Source organism: Phlebotomus argentipes, unplaced genomic scaffold (assembly GCF_947086385.1).
Source record: "Phlebotomus argentipes unplaced genomic scaffold, Phlebotomus argentipes genome assembly contig_15, whole genome shotgun sequence".
NCBI lineage: Eukaryota > Metazoa > Arthropoda > Insecta > Diptera > Psychodidae > Phlebotomus > Phlebotomus argentipes.
Genome location: NW_026776181.1, coordinates 7,473,372 through 7,489,581, shown reverse-complemented (window position 1 = coordinate 7,489,581; position 16,210 = coordinate 7,473,372). Strand labels below are relative to the sequence as shown.

At 40.5% G+C, this 16,210-nt stretch overlaps 1 protein-coding gene across 2 annotated transcripts; it reads right to left on the bottom strand.

The window, feature by feature from the left end:
• Positions 1-82: 82 nt before the first annotated feature.
• LOC132262840 (homeotic protein caudal) lies at positions 83-12,201 on the bottom strand. Of its 2 annotated transcripts, XM_059762278.1 has the most exons (3): positions 11,289-12,201; positions 7,974-8,033; positions 83-1,179 (listed from the first exon to the last, which is right to left on the bottom strand). In XM_059762278.1, exons 1-3 carry the CDS (start codon positions 11,800-11,802, stop codon positions 704-706), a joined length of 1,050 nt encoding a protein of 349 aa, XP_059618261.1. In that variant the 5' UTR covers positions 11,803-12,201; the 3' UTR covers positions 83-703. The 2 variants fall into 2 exon arrangements, with proteins under 2 accessions (XP_059618261.1, XP_059618262.1); XM_059762279.1 differs by lacking the exon at positions 7,974-8,033 and having other exon boundaries at positions 11,289-12,196.
• Between the last annotated feature and the right edge of the window lie 4,009 nt (positions 12,202-16,210).

The following is a 16,210-nucleotide window of genomic DNA, read 5'->3' as shown; positions in this document are numbered from 1 at the left end:
TGCCGTTTGCGTCATCTTCAATTACAAAAAAGAGTGCTTTTTGTGCCTAACAGAAAATCTCTCCTTTCCGAAGGAAGAAGAGATGTTAATCATAATTGAAGATGATGGATATTTACAACGAAAAATTGCACATTTATTTAGAAAGAAATATTTAGGGGACGGGATGAGATGCTTAAAACTACGAAAAGATTGTTTTTTTTTTACTTTAACTTGAGTATAAACTACAAACTAATTTTTTCTCTTTAAATATAATTCTAATGATAGAATAAGATGTGAATAGAAGTTATAGAGAAGGGATTTTCAACAGTTTTCTTCTTTCCTCAGCTATGGCGTGTTTTTTCTCCATTTATTTAAATAATAATTACCTAAGAATACCTCCTTGTTAAATAAGTGCCGCGCATCCGAAAGAAGAGACTTTAAGAAAAAGTTCGTTAACAATTAGAAAAGGGAAACAATGAATGGGTGTGTGTAACTCCTAGAATTTACATTAAGGCAAAACCTTACGAAGTAGAACCATATCTTAAGTATTACTTTAGAATAATTCGCTTCTCTCTCTCGCATATTCCGTGGTTGTGGGGGCGAAAAACTCTCTCAAAGTGTGTGATTAACTCCCCCGGACCGACGGCCGGAGGAGGTGTCCAGATGATAAATAATGTCACTAAGAAATCTCATATTTTTCTCTCTTCGCGTGGCGCCAGCGAAATCAGATGAGGGCGCCCGCCGAGCCGGCCGGCTGACTCACTTGCGGCCCGTGTAGGTGCTGGCCGGGCGTGGAAGGCGGCGGCGGCGTCATGCCGAAGGGGCTGTGATGGAGGGAGTGCGCGTGGAGGCTCATGGGTCCCATGCCCATGCTCATGGCGCTCATCTGATGCAGCGCCGAGTGGTGCTGCAGATGCAGCGGCTCGATCTTGGGCTTCGTCTCCATGATGCTGCCCAGGGCGCTCGAGTGGTTCTGACCCGCCGACGGATTCGATTCGTGCTTCTTGGTCTGCTTGCGCTCCTTAGCGCGCCGATTCTGGAACCATATCTTCACCTGGCGCTCCGACAGCGACAAAGCCTGCGCCAGTTCCGTCTTCCGTCGGATCGTGATGTACTTGGACGTGTGGTACTCCTTCTCCAGCTCCAGCCTCTGGTAGTCCGTGTACACAACGCGGTACTTGTCCTTCGTCCGGGTTTTGCCTGCAAGAAAAGAGTCTCCTTTTGAGTCATCGGGCTTTGCAAAAATATGACAATATTGCCTTGATGAGTAAGTTTATGGCACAATTAATGCAGTTTATGCTACGATTATTTGATTGTGAATTGCAAAGATTTATCAGTATTTTACGTAAGAACGTGACGTGCGACAGTCAGAGTCATTCTCAACGGTTAAAAATGTGATATTTTAGCTACAATTTTTTTGCATTGGAAAAGAATCCATTGCCAAAGATACAATTGTTGACTCATTTTGCGGATGTAATATTTCTTAAAAAGATTTTTCTGGATCCTCGAAAACCCCTGAGAATATACTAATGAGACCATCTATCAGAAAACCTTGTTCATTGGTACATGAAGATTGTTATTAGCTTATCATGGGTTTTCTTCATCTCTCACTGTAATATTCATTGATTTCCTTCTTTCTCTCTTACAGATGAATTTTCACCACTCTAGCCAATCTTAAAGACGCTACGAAGTGGCAGAAGAAGAGAAATCTACCCAGTTTGCACTGATGATGATGAAGAAACTGATGAGCGCCTCAATTAATTGAAATGTGCGACTTTTTCGCCAAAGAACAACAACACACATAATCGACAGCTTGGAGGAGAAACTCCACAACATGCAGGTATGAAATCTGAAAGTATTTTTGGATTTTATTTATCACCAAAAATTGGAGAGTGAAAAAATTGTGAAGCATTTGAAAAACTTCAAAGTGGCCGCCATCATTAATCCACACTTGATAAGCAGTTACGGGTTAAATATCAGTTTGGATAGCGTATGGGGTGATAAAGTTTTTCGTTTGATTAATCGTATAGGTATTCGTGATGGGGAAAAGTGTTGATTGAGAGACAAAATAATATCGTGTCACACTTTCTGCTCGAGTGGCGTGTGTGGGTGGGGATTTGGCCAAATTGGACGTGCAGGAGTTTTCGGGGAGGGCGCAATTCCAGGGAGGCGCACCCTGGGCCCATTTACCCACGCAGCAACTGACGCACGTCTGGCGGGGTGGGTGTGGAGCTAATGGGGACAAGAGGAGGCCTGGTGGGCAGAAATGATCGTGGGTTTTATCTAAATTGCGCGCAATTGTCGCGGTGTCTATGATGTTTGAGTTTCTCTATGGACAATTTAATTGATAATCAATTCTTCGACCCAATAAATTGACTCTCTCCGACCAAGATAATCCTTTTCATTGATTCCGACAACGCGGATTTTTATACACACGCGGCTCGCGACGTGTAAAAGAATTTTTATTTAGCGATTAAAAAATCACTTTTCAATGGCAAACCATAAAGTACACATCATTTATTGTGCACTTCAACATCGTGCTATTCAATTGAAGGCACAATGAAGAGCGTGTGTAATTTCTCTCCCTCCAGAGTCTCTCTGCTCTCGTTTGGCTTTCAGACCGTGACACGAAGGAGGAATGATTTCATGGGATATTGGATGGTTATTTAATTTCTCAGCAAACAGCGTTGGAAGAGGTTGCTCGGCCTCTCTTTGGCTGGGCTAAGAGCGTTGATAAGAGGGTTCAAACTTCCTTATCACTTGTTACTTTTGTTAACCTAGGTTTTAGGGCATTTATTTTGGTTATAGGATTGCTCTGTCGTATGCTCAGGGCGAAGAATGAGAGACACTGTCTCATGTTGAGGATTTGAGAGTGAAGAGGAAAGGTTGTCTCTTCTCTAAAATGCAAACAGCATAAATCCATCTTTTATACCCATTCTATTAGCTCACTTTTCTTGGCACTTTTTGTCTCACCTGAGCCATGAAAAATCTCATTATCGCTGGAGAATCTTCTAAATATACACAGCGTGAGGATGCTCGGCGTATGCTAAAGACGCGAGAGTGTCAAAAGCATTTTAATTTCTTTTCGTTACCATCTCCACAGGCCCATTCATACTCATTGCACTCAATTTGATACCGAGCGCTAAAGAGGTCTAACTATTTGACGAGGGGATTTGCCTCAGATTCCCTCGCCATTTGTCACATATTCCATATATCTCTCTCTGGGGTAAAATTAAGCCAATTGCATTTGACTCTCGATGCGATGATTCTCTCCTCTTCGCAACCCGGAAAAGAATAAACATACAGTACGTGGTGATTCATGCAGGCACACACGGAAAATACTGGGCTAATCACTCTGCATAGAGTGAAAATGACAAAATTACACAGTGCGGACTCTGAGTTTTTGTGTGTAAATATTTTTTTCGGCATTAAGAACTTTTATTGCCATTCTATTTATTTGGTTGCTGTAGTCCGTGAAATGATTCAATTATGCGTCGTTTTATATTCTCTCGCGCATCATCTCAAAAAGCCACCACGTGCTTCATTGCGGGGCTTTTTGCCACCTCTTCTGGGCCTGCGGATTAGGGAGACCTCATTGTTTCTCTATTTATAGACCAGCAAATACATTTAAGGGTTAATCTCAGTGACAAAACTGTTCCACGAAAAAAAGATTAGTGAAAGTAGGTAATATTTTGTAATTCGCACGAATAGTGAAATGAAAATATGTGTATTTGCATGTGAAACTTCTCAAAATGTCACGCAATTGATTTTTATTTACTCCAGATTCTTAATAAAGTCTGAAGATAAATCTAGTTTGAGAGACAACCAACAATTTGAAGCGAAACTTCATCAATCCCAAGAATATTAAGCTCTTTCAGACACATCTGACCACTTCGTGTGAATTCCTCTTGACTTTACGCAATGGTTGACGGAAAAACTTGCACAATATTTTTCATCAGCAGCAAATCTCCAATTTTTTCAACCTTTCTAATTGGCACATCACATTAAATCATTGACTGTCCATAAGGCAATTAATGTCTTTTTACACTCCTTAATTGTGTCGATGGCGTAACATTCACATCCTGTACTGTATGCTTTTTTACCCACATTCGCAATTGCTTGTGGGCAATTTCAAGTGCATATGTATGAAATCACGCCAATTTACAATTGATACAGTCTATTACAGAGGAGGGTTGGAGTTGTTAGTCGCCTTCTAGGCTTGGGAGGGTGAGTGAAAAATGACTCAAGCGATGGTGTGAGGCTGAAAATTTACGCTGCTGTATTTCTGTTGACTCCAGCAAAGATGGGTTTATTCATTACACGCTGTGGGAGCTCTTCTTGATCCCTTTATGCACTCTTAAGGCTCTATGATACACACCATTTTCACGCCAACAATTGCCTGGGGAGACATTGGCCAGGATCTCCTCCGTTATGTAGCAATTCTCCTGTATCTTCATGTATTTATTGTGTGTCGGTTTCATAGTGTCTATTCTTAAAGCTTCCACTGTTTTCCACCCTCGGCAAACTTGGTGCAAACTTCTTGCGAAAAAAAGGCGTGACAACGCCTGACAAAAGTCATGACAATTTGTATGTAAAGCGAGACACTGGTGACAATTTTCACGAGTCTATTTGTCTTCCTAAGAGACAAATATGATGTCTTTAGAACGTGTTGAGAATAATCTTTTTGTCACACCACTGATTTTCACGGCAGTTGGCATGAAAACCATAAATTGAGAGCTGTGTGGAAGTGGAACGGAAAAAGAAAGATGAAGGAAGTTTCGCTTGGGAGCCTCTTTTTTGCCCTATCGCGCTTCTTTATGTCCCACAGGAGGACCGCATAACGAATTTCACAGAAAGTTTTTCCCTCCCAACTCATGGGGCTTTAAAGAACAAAAAGCTATCGATCACGGGGTGATTTATGGGTTTCCGAAGGGTGATCCGATTGACTTTTCAACACTCTGTCTGTCCAAACGTTTACACCATTATATCGTGTTGCTGGCCAAACAGAGCCTGTGGGTGGACAAAGAAAGGCTCCGATGGCGGTGGAAGCCCTGCCCATAAATAAGGTGCACAGCAAAAAGGTCACAATCTCCTTAAGGAGAGTCTTCAAAATTTGTCTTAATTTATTCTCTGCACTTCTTGACTCTGGTGATTTCTTAGCGCCGGCAAAATCGACACTCATCCAATCAATCTTCTTGGGATTTCCCATCGTGAATGAGCTCTTTCTCTCACTTCCTGGTGCACTTTGGGGCGCATAAAATTCATATTATTTAAATATTTCAAATCCCCATGCAAATATCTCGAAGGTAATATTGAACACTTTCTTCCAATAGTGGGGATTTGGAGTCGTTTGTTGGCTGTGTACTGTGGCGTTTGATAAAACGACAAAGGAGAGCCGATTGATTGATAATAAGCTCAGCACTTTGCCAGTGTTCAAACAACTTGAAATCCCACAGATTTCTCAGCCCGAGAGTCTCTCTCTCCTCGATGCGCACTTCCTGGAAGTTCCCTTGCATGAAAATTTGGGAATATTTCGGAATATTTGAGAATATTTTGGGTTTTATGGTGGGTCGAAGGCAAGAATTTTCACTGTAAAATTTCCACCCCACAATTGACGAGAAGGTCCTTGGGCGATGATGGCAAGAATTGCCGAAATAGAGTGTCTCTAAAACATCAAACATGCCGCAAGAGATTTTTATGAATTTTTATTGCAGGCGACCTGCAAAACTTTTCTCTATGCTCGTGTTTTTGCTGACTTGTGACTCCTCAACGTGTGATCTCTTGCCATGACTTCACGAGAGGATCTCTCGAGCTGTGTGGAAAGTTTACCTGGGTGAAAATAAGAGTTCAGAGGGCATGTTTGGGATGCTTCTCAATTTCCTGGAAAAATAAGGAAATTGAGGGTTTTTCTATGGTCTCTTTGAGTCACACCGACGGCAGTTTCTGCGAAGGTGAAGCTGAGAAAAGTTCGTCAGCTGAAGCTTTGCGTATTTGCACGTCAATTATCATGTGAGTGCTGGAATTACAATTGGGAAGGAATTTTTTAAACCATTCTCATCTCATCGAGATATTTAAGCAATGAAGCATTTAATTACTTAACCGCCATTTCGTGTCTCTCCAACAAGAATGCGAGAAGCGAAGATGGAAGTAACAAGCTGTTATTCTTTTCAGCCTGTGGTTCTTCTTCTTTTTTACATCTTGTTTGTGCCATAAAAGTTGAGAAAATAAGACGTCATGCAATAGCTTTTTTTAATAATTTATATCTCAATTTTCGACTCTTTTTCCCCATGACTATTGTGTCGAAGATCCTCTGGAAAGGTGATCAATAAAAAAGCCATCTGACGATCGACCGACGGATAGTCAGAAGGCGGTCAGAAAGGGTGTTTTTCGAGTTTCTCATTCGCTTGGGAATCATCGAGGAACATGTTAATTAATCAAAATAGCTTTCTGGATAAAAATTCAAGCTCTTACCATTGCCACTCTTCACCTTTTGATAAAACCAGAGAGGTTTTGAAAGAGAATTTACAAGTTGGGAAGGAGAGATGAATATTGAGCAACACGCGATTGGACGTCAGATGCTTCCATTTTCATTTTATGCTTTGCGGTGTTATTTTTTGCCTTCCACCCAACATTTCATGTAATATATTGGAGGTTTTATGACGAAAATGGCCGACCAGCATTAAATATAATGCTAGGCTTTTGTATCATCGATGGTGGAGCGCATTTTGTGGGCACGAAGAGCGCGCATAGACGCGATTGCGTGACTGCTGGGCAAAGAAAACGGGGAGGGAAAGAATGTACATGAAATGAGATACTTATCTCTCCTTTTTCCATCATTCTCTACACTCAGTGTGTACTCACTATGTAATAAATAATACATGAACTCACATGGGCTGAGAGAGAGAGAGAGCTTCTCGCCATCCACCAACGAAATTGGGCGAGGGCAAAATTTAATGCTCAAAATTAAGGGGCTCGCAATTAAGAGAATACTTGACGTCAAGTTGGGAATGCAGTAAACTTTAATTAACTGTTTCCATTTAAAAAATTCGAATGTCATAAGGATCATAATTTGAGTGAAAGGAAGGATAATTGTTGGAGTTGATCACTTATTTTCATGTTTTCTAAAAGATTCCTAATAGTTCTGCTATGAAACTAACACAATACAGTATTATTGCACTTTACTCTTTTCTATATCCTTTTTAGACTTGGTTATGTGGTTTTATATTCTTGAAAATATATTCCTCCACCAACTTTTGATACAGATTTTAAAAATTCCCTTCTCCAGCACCAATTTGTCACACTTGCACGCCTCTTCGAACTTAAAAATTCCACCCGAAATCGCATTCCGTGATCTTCTTTCCGACTGAGTTGGTTTTCCAAGCGTGGAAAATGAACTCCAAAAGGCGTGTTTTCTTCTCAAAACCAGACGACTGCCAAAAAAAACGACGCCGAAGGCATGCAACAATGCCTAATTGTGGACATTCATCATGGATAATGATCGCACACCGCTTCTTTTTGCCTCTCCTTCCATTTTCTCTCAAGCTCGCAGAGTGCAATAAATTTTTAATTTAATTTTCGAAAGTTAATATCTCAACGCCAGACACAAAAAAACATCATCGTGCTTATGAATTTTTCACCACAATTATGTTGCAAATAACCACTATAAGACGTGTAGTTAATGAGGATGGTAAAAGCTCAGCCAAGTCACGTATAAATAAAACATAGAATATTTCTCTCGCCAGCATGGAAAAATACTACAATTTCAGAGTGCATTAATTAAGGCGAGAAAGGAGCAAATGAGAATTGTAAGCATATACAAAAATAATGTGTCCATGCAAAGTGAATTAGGAGGCAAAATGGGAACAGAAATTTTAATAATGTGGGAGTTGGAAAATTTATGGGGAAAATTCACGCAAGAAACAACTTAATGGGTGGAAAAAAATAGAGTGAAAAAAGAGCAACTTTGAGAAATGCGTGCAAGTTTTTCTTCATACCACTTGGATCCAGAGGTGAAAAATCTTGCAGTGAAGGTGCAGAACAAATGTTGACTCGTCCTTAAATTGACAAATTAATCACGCATTAATGGTGGTATTTATTCACAAGGAGGCTAATTTAGTTGCTAATACGAAGTCATTTGAAAATTCTATGCATTTCCCGGAAAAAATGATCCAAAGAAATTGATAACAGAACCACGAAAATACGAGAATTTAAAGTGCGCGCAAACAAGAGGATTAATTTGATAACTCCTTGAGAGAAGTAAAGATATGTAGTTGAGAGGCTCGATAGCGTTCAGAGGTGTTTATGAGACATTTGGGGAGGGAGTAAAAAGAAACTCCAACTTATTTATAGTAAGTAAACATTATCATACATTATCAGAATAGCAGCCGAGATTCAAAAAATATTATTTAGTGACTGCAAAATTTATTGACTGTTTATTGCTTTATTGGAGCGCAATTAAGGAGTACATTGTGAGCATTTGCTGACAATAAATTACTCTTTTTTCCCTCCTAGACAAATCATAACATTTCACCATTCGGGATCCCACTTGAGGCCAACATCTTCCAACTCCCTCGCACGTTAATTTATGAATATATTATTGCAAATTAAATATTTTATCTGCCTCCCACTCTGAACAGTACAGAATGATGTTCCGCTGAAGTTTTACATGATATTTTGGACTTTGGAAAAATCATTCAGAAAGAGATGGAAAGTGAGTGAATGGTTGATGTGATTTTATGAACTGAGGAGCATCAGATGGGTAGAATTGTGAGCGCAGCTCGACTCTATTTGCTCAAATTACACCAAATTTGTATAACTTAACTACCGCTGACCCTTTCTAATGTGCTAAACTTTTATGACAATTTTGTGAAATAGTTTTATGTACACAGTGCTCTCTCGCCTCCCGACACAGTGATATTCTTCAGGTGATTTTACTACCCTCCATATAAGCATGATTGCTTTACTATTGATTTTTTCCAGACACCCTGGCTCTCTTCCAAAAACCACGGGTGGAAATTTATCAGGAAGTGTGGTGAAAATTGTTTGATCGCCGACTTATCGGCATTTTGTGTGTGTTGCTTTGATACCCATATTTTCGGCTGGGCTTAACGCCCTCCTCAAAAGGTGATATAACGCCGTGAAAATAGCCGTTGAAGTCATGCCCGCGGGGAGAAAAGCCTGCGCTCAATTTCATACCAAGACACTTCCAGAAGTGTCAAGATGTATTAATTGAATTTAGTCTCTTTCTCAATCGCAATTTTCACATGGTAGATAATTCTTTGGTGCTGTTACTCAATCGCCGGAATCCATTTCATCTCAAGCTTGATTAAAATTGCACAAAGATCGTCTTTCATGATCGCCTATTAGGTTCAATTAAGGCTCTTTTCACATGTATTAGGAAGATTCACTTAAGTCTCCTGCACTGTCTAGAGAAATGAAGCCGTAAAAATTCTCTCAATTGTTTAAAGATCAAGAAAACATCCTTTTATGTCTCTCTTGTGTCCTTTTTTTAGGACTATGAAGAGTGAAAATCTGAATTTTATTTGCCACTAAATCCCAGGTAAAAACCATTGGAATGGCTTGACTGTGAGACGACAAGGCCGTAAAAAAGCAGGAGACACAATGAAATAGTATTTCCTATTTATTATTTTCCGTCTGACTTGGCAAAGATTGAGATATAAAGCTTTTAGGATCATCCCAAATGTCTCAATACTTCAACTTTGTGTGTCAATAAAAATATTATTGCTTTTTTATTCTTCTCCGGTGATTTATGCATTTCTCTGATGCATCCCTGGGCACTGAAAAATATGAAATTCCACCCCAAAATGTTGCAGGTAGGAAAAAGGGCCGAGTCATTTGCAAAGTCAGAGACACTCCATCTCAGCGATACAATCCAGCAATTGTCCACTCGTGATTCCAGAGAGCAGTCATGGAGCAATCACGACAAATGGCACATAATTAAATTTATTGGTACGATGAGGCTTCCCTCGGAGTCAATAAATTAAAAGTCTCTCAATAGTCATGAGAGCCATTTTGGGGGCCAGAAAATATTCCTCTACCGTTCAGCGCGTGTCCAACTCTGTCCACCTCTCAATGAAACAATTAATGGATTTCCTTTCATTGCCCATTAATCGGGTGGGCTTATCACCCCACCGTTTTTTTTGCGCTGTCCGATAGAGATCACGCCTCTTCTGACGCTCCGGCTAGAATGTGTGCTATCGTGCATTAAGTTAATTCGCAAGAAACCAGAGAGATTACAAGACAAGGGCAATAATTCTTTCTCCCCAAAAAGCACTCGTGACAATCAATATGGAGTGGGAGGGGGTAGACAGAGACGATAACCAGCATTTTCACACTTGAAAATCCATAATCCATTGACGTCTCAAATGCTCTCTCCACACAACTCGGCGTGTTTTTCCCGAATTAATGGGGACACAGGGTTCGGAGCTCTCTAGACTGTACGGATTTTGAGGATTGATGGATGATTTGGTGGCAAAATTGATGTGCTTTCATTGAGAAATCCACGAGAGCTTTGGGAAATTTTTCAGCCAAAATTCTCAAGAGTTGGTTTTTAGGATCGATTATGGCTATTTCTTTTGGTATAAAAGATAAGAGAACCATAAAAATCGTCTCTATTTGAAGGTTCTTCCTGGATCATCACCTGTATATCAACAGTATTTTGTACAATCAGGTCCGCAGATCGTTTTCCAGACTCAGATAAAAAAAATTCCAAATCAAATGCATTAACTGAAAATGGATTTTTCTTCCTTATGCGTCAATCGAAGTAGAGACTTGGCTTGTAGAAAATCCTTGGTTTTATTTTCTTTTTATAGCATTTTTGCATTAAATTAATGCTTATTGAATTTCCTGTTGAGTTGTGGCTCAGCTAATATACTCTTATTTCAGGACACAATATCAAACCTTGAGTTTCAATCTAGATAAACTCTTGGGCATAAAATCTAAGTGTATTGCTACTCTTAACTTCTCTTGAGAGGTATTAGTTTTTGTAGTCCAAGTGCTTTTCATCTCTCATTTTGTAACTTTTTTCTGTTATACTCATTCTTATCATATAGATTAGTCAACAGCTAAATAGGAAGTGCAATCAATTAAACAATTAAAATAATTTGTGATCAGTTTAAAAATTGATAAATATCTTTGTGTATTTGAGGTGAATGTGACTCTGCAGTTCAAATAAGGGTAAATTAGAAAAAAGCAAATTGTAAATTATCGTGATAAAGTTGTTTCCATAATCAAATATCAACCGAAATTAAAGTGTCTCACGATGAATTTAGAAATAGTGAGCGATTTACCTGGATTCGTCTGATTCTGATACGATGACTTCTTCATCCACTCATAGGGACTCTTGGCGGGCGTCGGCCGGGACGCTGTGTGCGGCGATCCAGCCCCATTGGCGGCTCCGGGGCTAGACATCTCGCTGCCGGACACAGTGATGGGCGGCGAGGGGATATTGGTGAGCCCATCGGTGCTCATGTGTTCGCCCGACTGCCCCATGCCGCCGGGAGGGCCATGGCTGAGGTGCAGGCCCGGCGTGGCGGAGCCGCTGGTGGTGCTCTGGTGGAGCAGGCTGTTCTGCGGCGGGGAAAAGTTGTCGTGGCTCGGCCAGTCGGGGCTGCTCTGGTGGAACATGGCGTGATGTGTGTAGTACATCTGCTGCGCCTGAGGATCGGGATCTGACCCGAAGAGCTGAGGATTGGGGGGCTGATGATAGTTCGTCGCGGCGTACCAATGGTGGTTGGGCGCCGGGTAGAGGTTGCTGCACGGATTCTTGGGATACATTGCCAGATTGTGATAGTACGACACCATTTCTAATTTTCAAGTTTCAGTCTCTTGCCGAATCATTCACTTGCAGTTCACAGGAAAAATGCCCGAGTCACTATTGTTTTCTGCACAAATCCATGCACAATTCCGGACACTGAGCACTTTTGATCAATCACTTATTGCATCGATGTGTCTATTTCTTAGGCATTCGACGGCAGCGTTCCCTTGGTCACATTGGCTGAGGCGGTGAAAATAGCGGGACAACCAACCATGTCAGTGTTCACAGCTCAACTGAGGCGCGATGGGAGATTGCGTGCTGAGGCCCGGAACAATGGTACGAAAAGGTGGAGCCATTCACTGAGTCTCTGAGCCAATCCGGTGGCTGGAACAGCTTCAATGTGGCCGACATTGCTGAGGAGTTGGAAACCAATGGTTGATTTCTGCGGCTGGCTGAGAAGCTGATAACAATCGTGAGCATTCTGTTATCTCTCCCACTTCTATGAGCAACAGACAGGACGCCCGATCGATATTCAAATTGATTTTTTCGCGTGCGCCGAGATGAAGCACTCAATTCGGCGCTCTCTAAACTACGTGCGGACTCCTAGTGCGTCCCTGCGACTCCTGGATTTGGGAAAGTCCCAGAGCGCAAGGGACAATGTGACGTTGGCTGTTACTTTTATGGCCACAGGTCGAAACTACCTAAAATTTGCCCTCAGATTTGTGCCGAAATGAGCCCAAAGTGAATATTAGGCCATATTTAAATACGAAACTTGCATTGTCTCCACATTGCTAATCCTATTCTGGGTCTTTGTCCTTCACTCTGGCACATGCAATGCAGAATCTTGCTGCACCCAAATTTATGCCATAACATTTTGCATTTCACCCCCAGGTAGAATATTCTTCTCTTGTGCAAGAATTCTGAGAAATGTGAGATATTTTAATGCCTCTGGCAGAGATCATGTGGCAAAATGTTGCAGAAAGCTTTCACACAAGCAAAAGTAAGGCAAAGAATAATTGATTGGACGCGATCTCAAGTCAATTAGTTAACCTCAAGAAGACGAGTAAAAGTCTCATGGTGAGTTTTTGTGCATGAAATTTCCTTCTAAATTTATGACTACACTGACTCGAGCCTTGAAGGCACCCATTGGAAATACAAACAAATAAAACCACTATGAGATGTTTTAACTAACAACCAACCTCAAATCATTACGAGGAGATTATTTATTTACACGAGTGACAAGTGCAGCTGAAAAGCAGGTTTATTGAATGTTGTATGACTTTACTTTAAATATAACTGTACTTAGTGGCATTTGCAGAAGGATAAAGCAATATCAGTTTTTTATGGGGTGATTTAGGCTTAATAGACAATTGCTGAATTCTCTCACGCGAATTTTCTACAAAACACCAGATAAAAACTGTAAGTTTTAACTCAAAGTTTGAATTTAATAGAAAGCTTTTTGTGTGGATTTGCCTGCCTTTAAAACTATTTTTTACTCCCACATTATTGAAAGCATATTTTAAAAAATTGAAGAAATGCAAAAATTATTTGAATATAAATTTATTGTTTATAATATTCAGTCCAAAAATATCACACTTCTTGTATTTTATTCAAATGACTTAAAAAATTCATATTCATTGAAATCCATTCGGTAAAAACACTTTGAATTCTACTCACGATGTTGCGACATAAAATCTGCTTTTCCAATTGCATATGTAGCTCAAGAAGATTACAAGAAATTGGCCTATCATAAAAGCCAATCCAATTTATTCTCTGTGTCTCTAATCACGCCATTGTTCTGCCTAATACAGTCAAGCATGAATTCAATTGGGTTGAGAGTTCCGAGAAAAAATCCTTGTTCACCTTCACTTAATTTGCCGATTAAGCTAACGGTTCGCCTTCTGTTTGGCGTCAAAATTGCGCAGAATTCGTCCATGGGCGACGACACACAAGCAGAGAGTGACAAAAGAGCGAGAGACTTTTTGTGTGCGCATATTCTCCAGTGCACAATAAATAGGAGACCTCTCGATATTTTGAAATTAATTCCGCAGCAAGCTAATGGCATTAGATTAGTCCGCAAGGAGGGGCGCAAAGTGGAGTTTTTCCGTTAATAAATTCGAGCCTCTTAGCACAGGAGGAGCCGCGATGGGGAAAAAGCGCGGCCAAGAGAAGCCCATTCTGTGCGTAGTCACTTTGCGGCCAAGCGTCGAGGCTGTAAATGAATAATAAAATTATGATTATACGACTCTTGGGTTTTCGATGGAAGCTTGAGAAAAATAATCTTAATCTTTTCCCGTCAATGGAACACTCTGCTTTTCGCCGTGTCCGCATCGGCAGATGTGGAGGGGGAGAAAATCAATTTGACCGAAGTTTGTCATTAGTGGGTCTCTTGTGGACGCTTTTTTGCTCCATCCGCGATTGTCCGGCGAGTTGATGCCACGAAAATGAGAAGAAGCATAAATGCTGTGGACAATTTCCCAGAGTTGGAGTCAATAAAGTTAAGCATCCGTATAATTGTAATGTGGCTTTATGTAAAATAATAATAGTGCAGTAAAAGGAATATTAGAGTCAATACAGGAGCTTTCTCTCTTGTTTGCCTCAATTGCAACTTTATACTGTGGCAAAGTGAAGGAATAATAGTCATAATAATAAAATATTATTGAAATTGCCCAATTATATTTCATCAATAAGACAATACAGGTTACATTTGTTCTCTCATAACTTCCTCACCCCGCCCAAATATCCACCTTCCGTCATTATGGCCTCCGTCAACCGTCTTTGCTCTTTTTTTAGGGGGTTTAACCACCCAATTAAGCAGCTAATCTTTTTATTTAGATTGGGCGTCTTGCCTTTGACGCTGCACTGGATGAGAAGTAGGGAAAATAATATTTGTCGTCCAATAAAATAATTTAGGAAATACTTTTGACGTTGGCTCGCAGCGTCTTCCCAGACATTCGTTCTCCCTCTTGCGAAGGATGGGAGTGAAGGAGGCACCTGGTAATTTACCTGATGCACGCTTCATCCTCATTTTCGCCGTCCAAGATGCCCGCCGCGGCATTCCGTGAGGGGCTGACGAGAATACCTTGGGGAGAAGGAGGAAAAAACTCTAGTTTAGATCAATTTTATTGGTCTTAAAAACAGAAATGTACCCCTTAGCGGCCCTTTCCTCAATAAACTTTTACGATAGGATTGCATGCTCTCGCAGCGTATATAAACTAAAAATCGAATGGACAGCGTACATAAGGCAAAAGTCCAATAAAATCCAATTGCCGCACGCATGAGTACATAAGTTTGGCTCACTGAATATATGCGGCCACATAAGGTAAAAAGGCACACATTTTCATATTTCTCTAAATTTATTATTTTTCTACACTCAAGCGCGAACGAAGAGTTCATCAAATTATTCACCTTTTACGGCCTCTGTCGATACAAATTTTGTGCTAAAATAAAGAATGAGTGCCATTTGTGAAATTAAGCAATTTTTATTGGTCTTGGCGATGGCGGAAAATTGGGGGGCTTTTGATTAATTTCCCACAGGGCTTAGCGCTTTTGTCCCTCCATAAGCCCTATTTGGCCATTGAGATCTTTAAGCTGGAGCTCTTAATCCGAGCCGAATTACCGCAGACACTCCTTTATGCGCCTCACGGCGAGAAATAAAGAATCTACGGCACCAAATCGACCAAATCAATAGTGGCTCATATAGACACATTTATTCCTAACACATTAGAACACTTCAAGGACTATGAGTAATTTTATCGGAAACAGTTCTGAAGAAAATAAGGCATTATTCACATCTTCACTGAGTTTATTTCGTGTATTGATTGCTTGTGACAACAGAATTAATCAATGGATGGATTATGATTGACTGAAGCTAAAATACAGCAATTCTTTAGTTGTTTCATTATGAAAATACGTGGTTTTTAGGTTGAGATTTTAATATTACACAAAATCTCAAGACTGTCTATGAATCTGACTAAAATTTGTCCGCAAAACCAGCCATTTTCCTCTCTCAGACAAGATAATTTTTCTATTGCTGCGCGAGTGCAATGTCTCTGGGGCTGAAATGGAAATTTTCGAGACGGTCTCGCTTTGCGAAATTATCTCAATTGCCCCTCAAGTGCTTCACCTCAATTGTTCAATGCGCGGCGCGCATTCTGAAAGCGCGACGCCGCAAGAGCGAGAGAAGAGTGTCTTCTTTCGAAAATCGAGCGGCCAAGACAGCATGTCTATATGTTATCATGTGCGCTCATGGCAATAATTCTCGCTGCTCTCTATTGTAAATGTTTGCCGTGGAGGAGAAGAATGATGTATGTGGTTGAATATGAGGTGTGATAAGGCGCTATAACTATAAAAATCCTTTTTAATTTTACTATTTGTCAAATAGAACTAAAAGTATTTCAATAAAATGATTTACAGTCGCACTGTCGCATCGTCATAAAAGGCAGAGGCTCAGTG

What these genes read in the sequence shown, in the direction of transcription:
- LOC132262840 (XM_059762278.1), bottom strand. Translation starts at nt 11,802, where the DNA reads ATGGTGTCGTACTATCACAATCTGGCAATGTATCCCAAGAATCCGTGC. An exon ending in TCAGAATCAGACGAATCCAG is followed by an intron (nt 8,034 to 11,288) that starts GTAAATCGCTCA and finishes TGTCAATTTAAG; the next exon opens with GACGAGTCAACATTTGTTCT. An exon ending in TTCACCTCTGGATCCAAGTG is followed by an intron (nt 1,180 to 7,973) that starts GTATGAAGAAAA and finishes CTTTTCTTGCAG; the next exon opens with GCAAAACCCGGACGAAGGAC.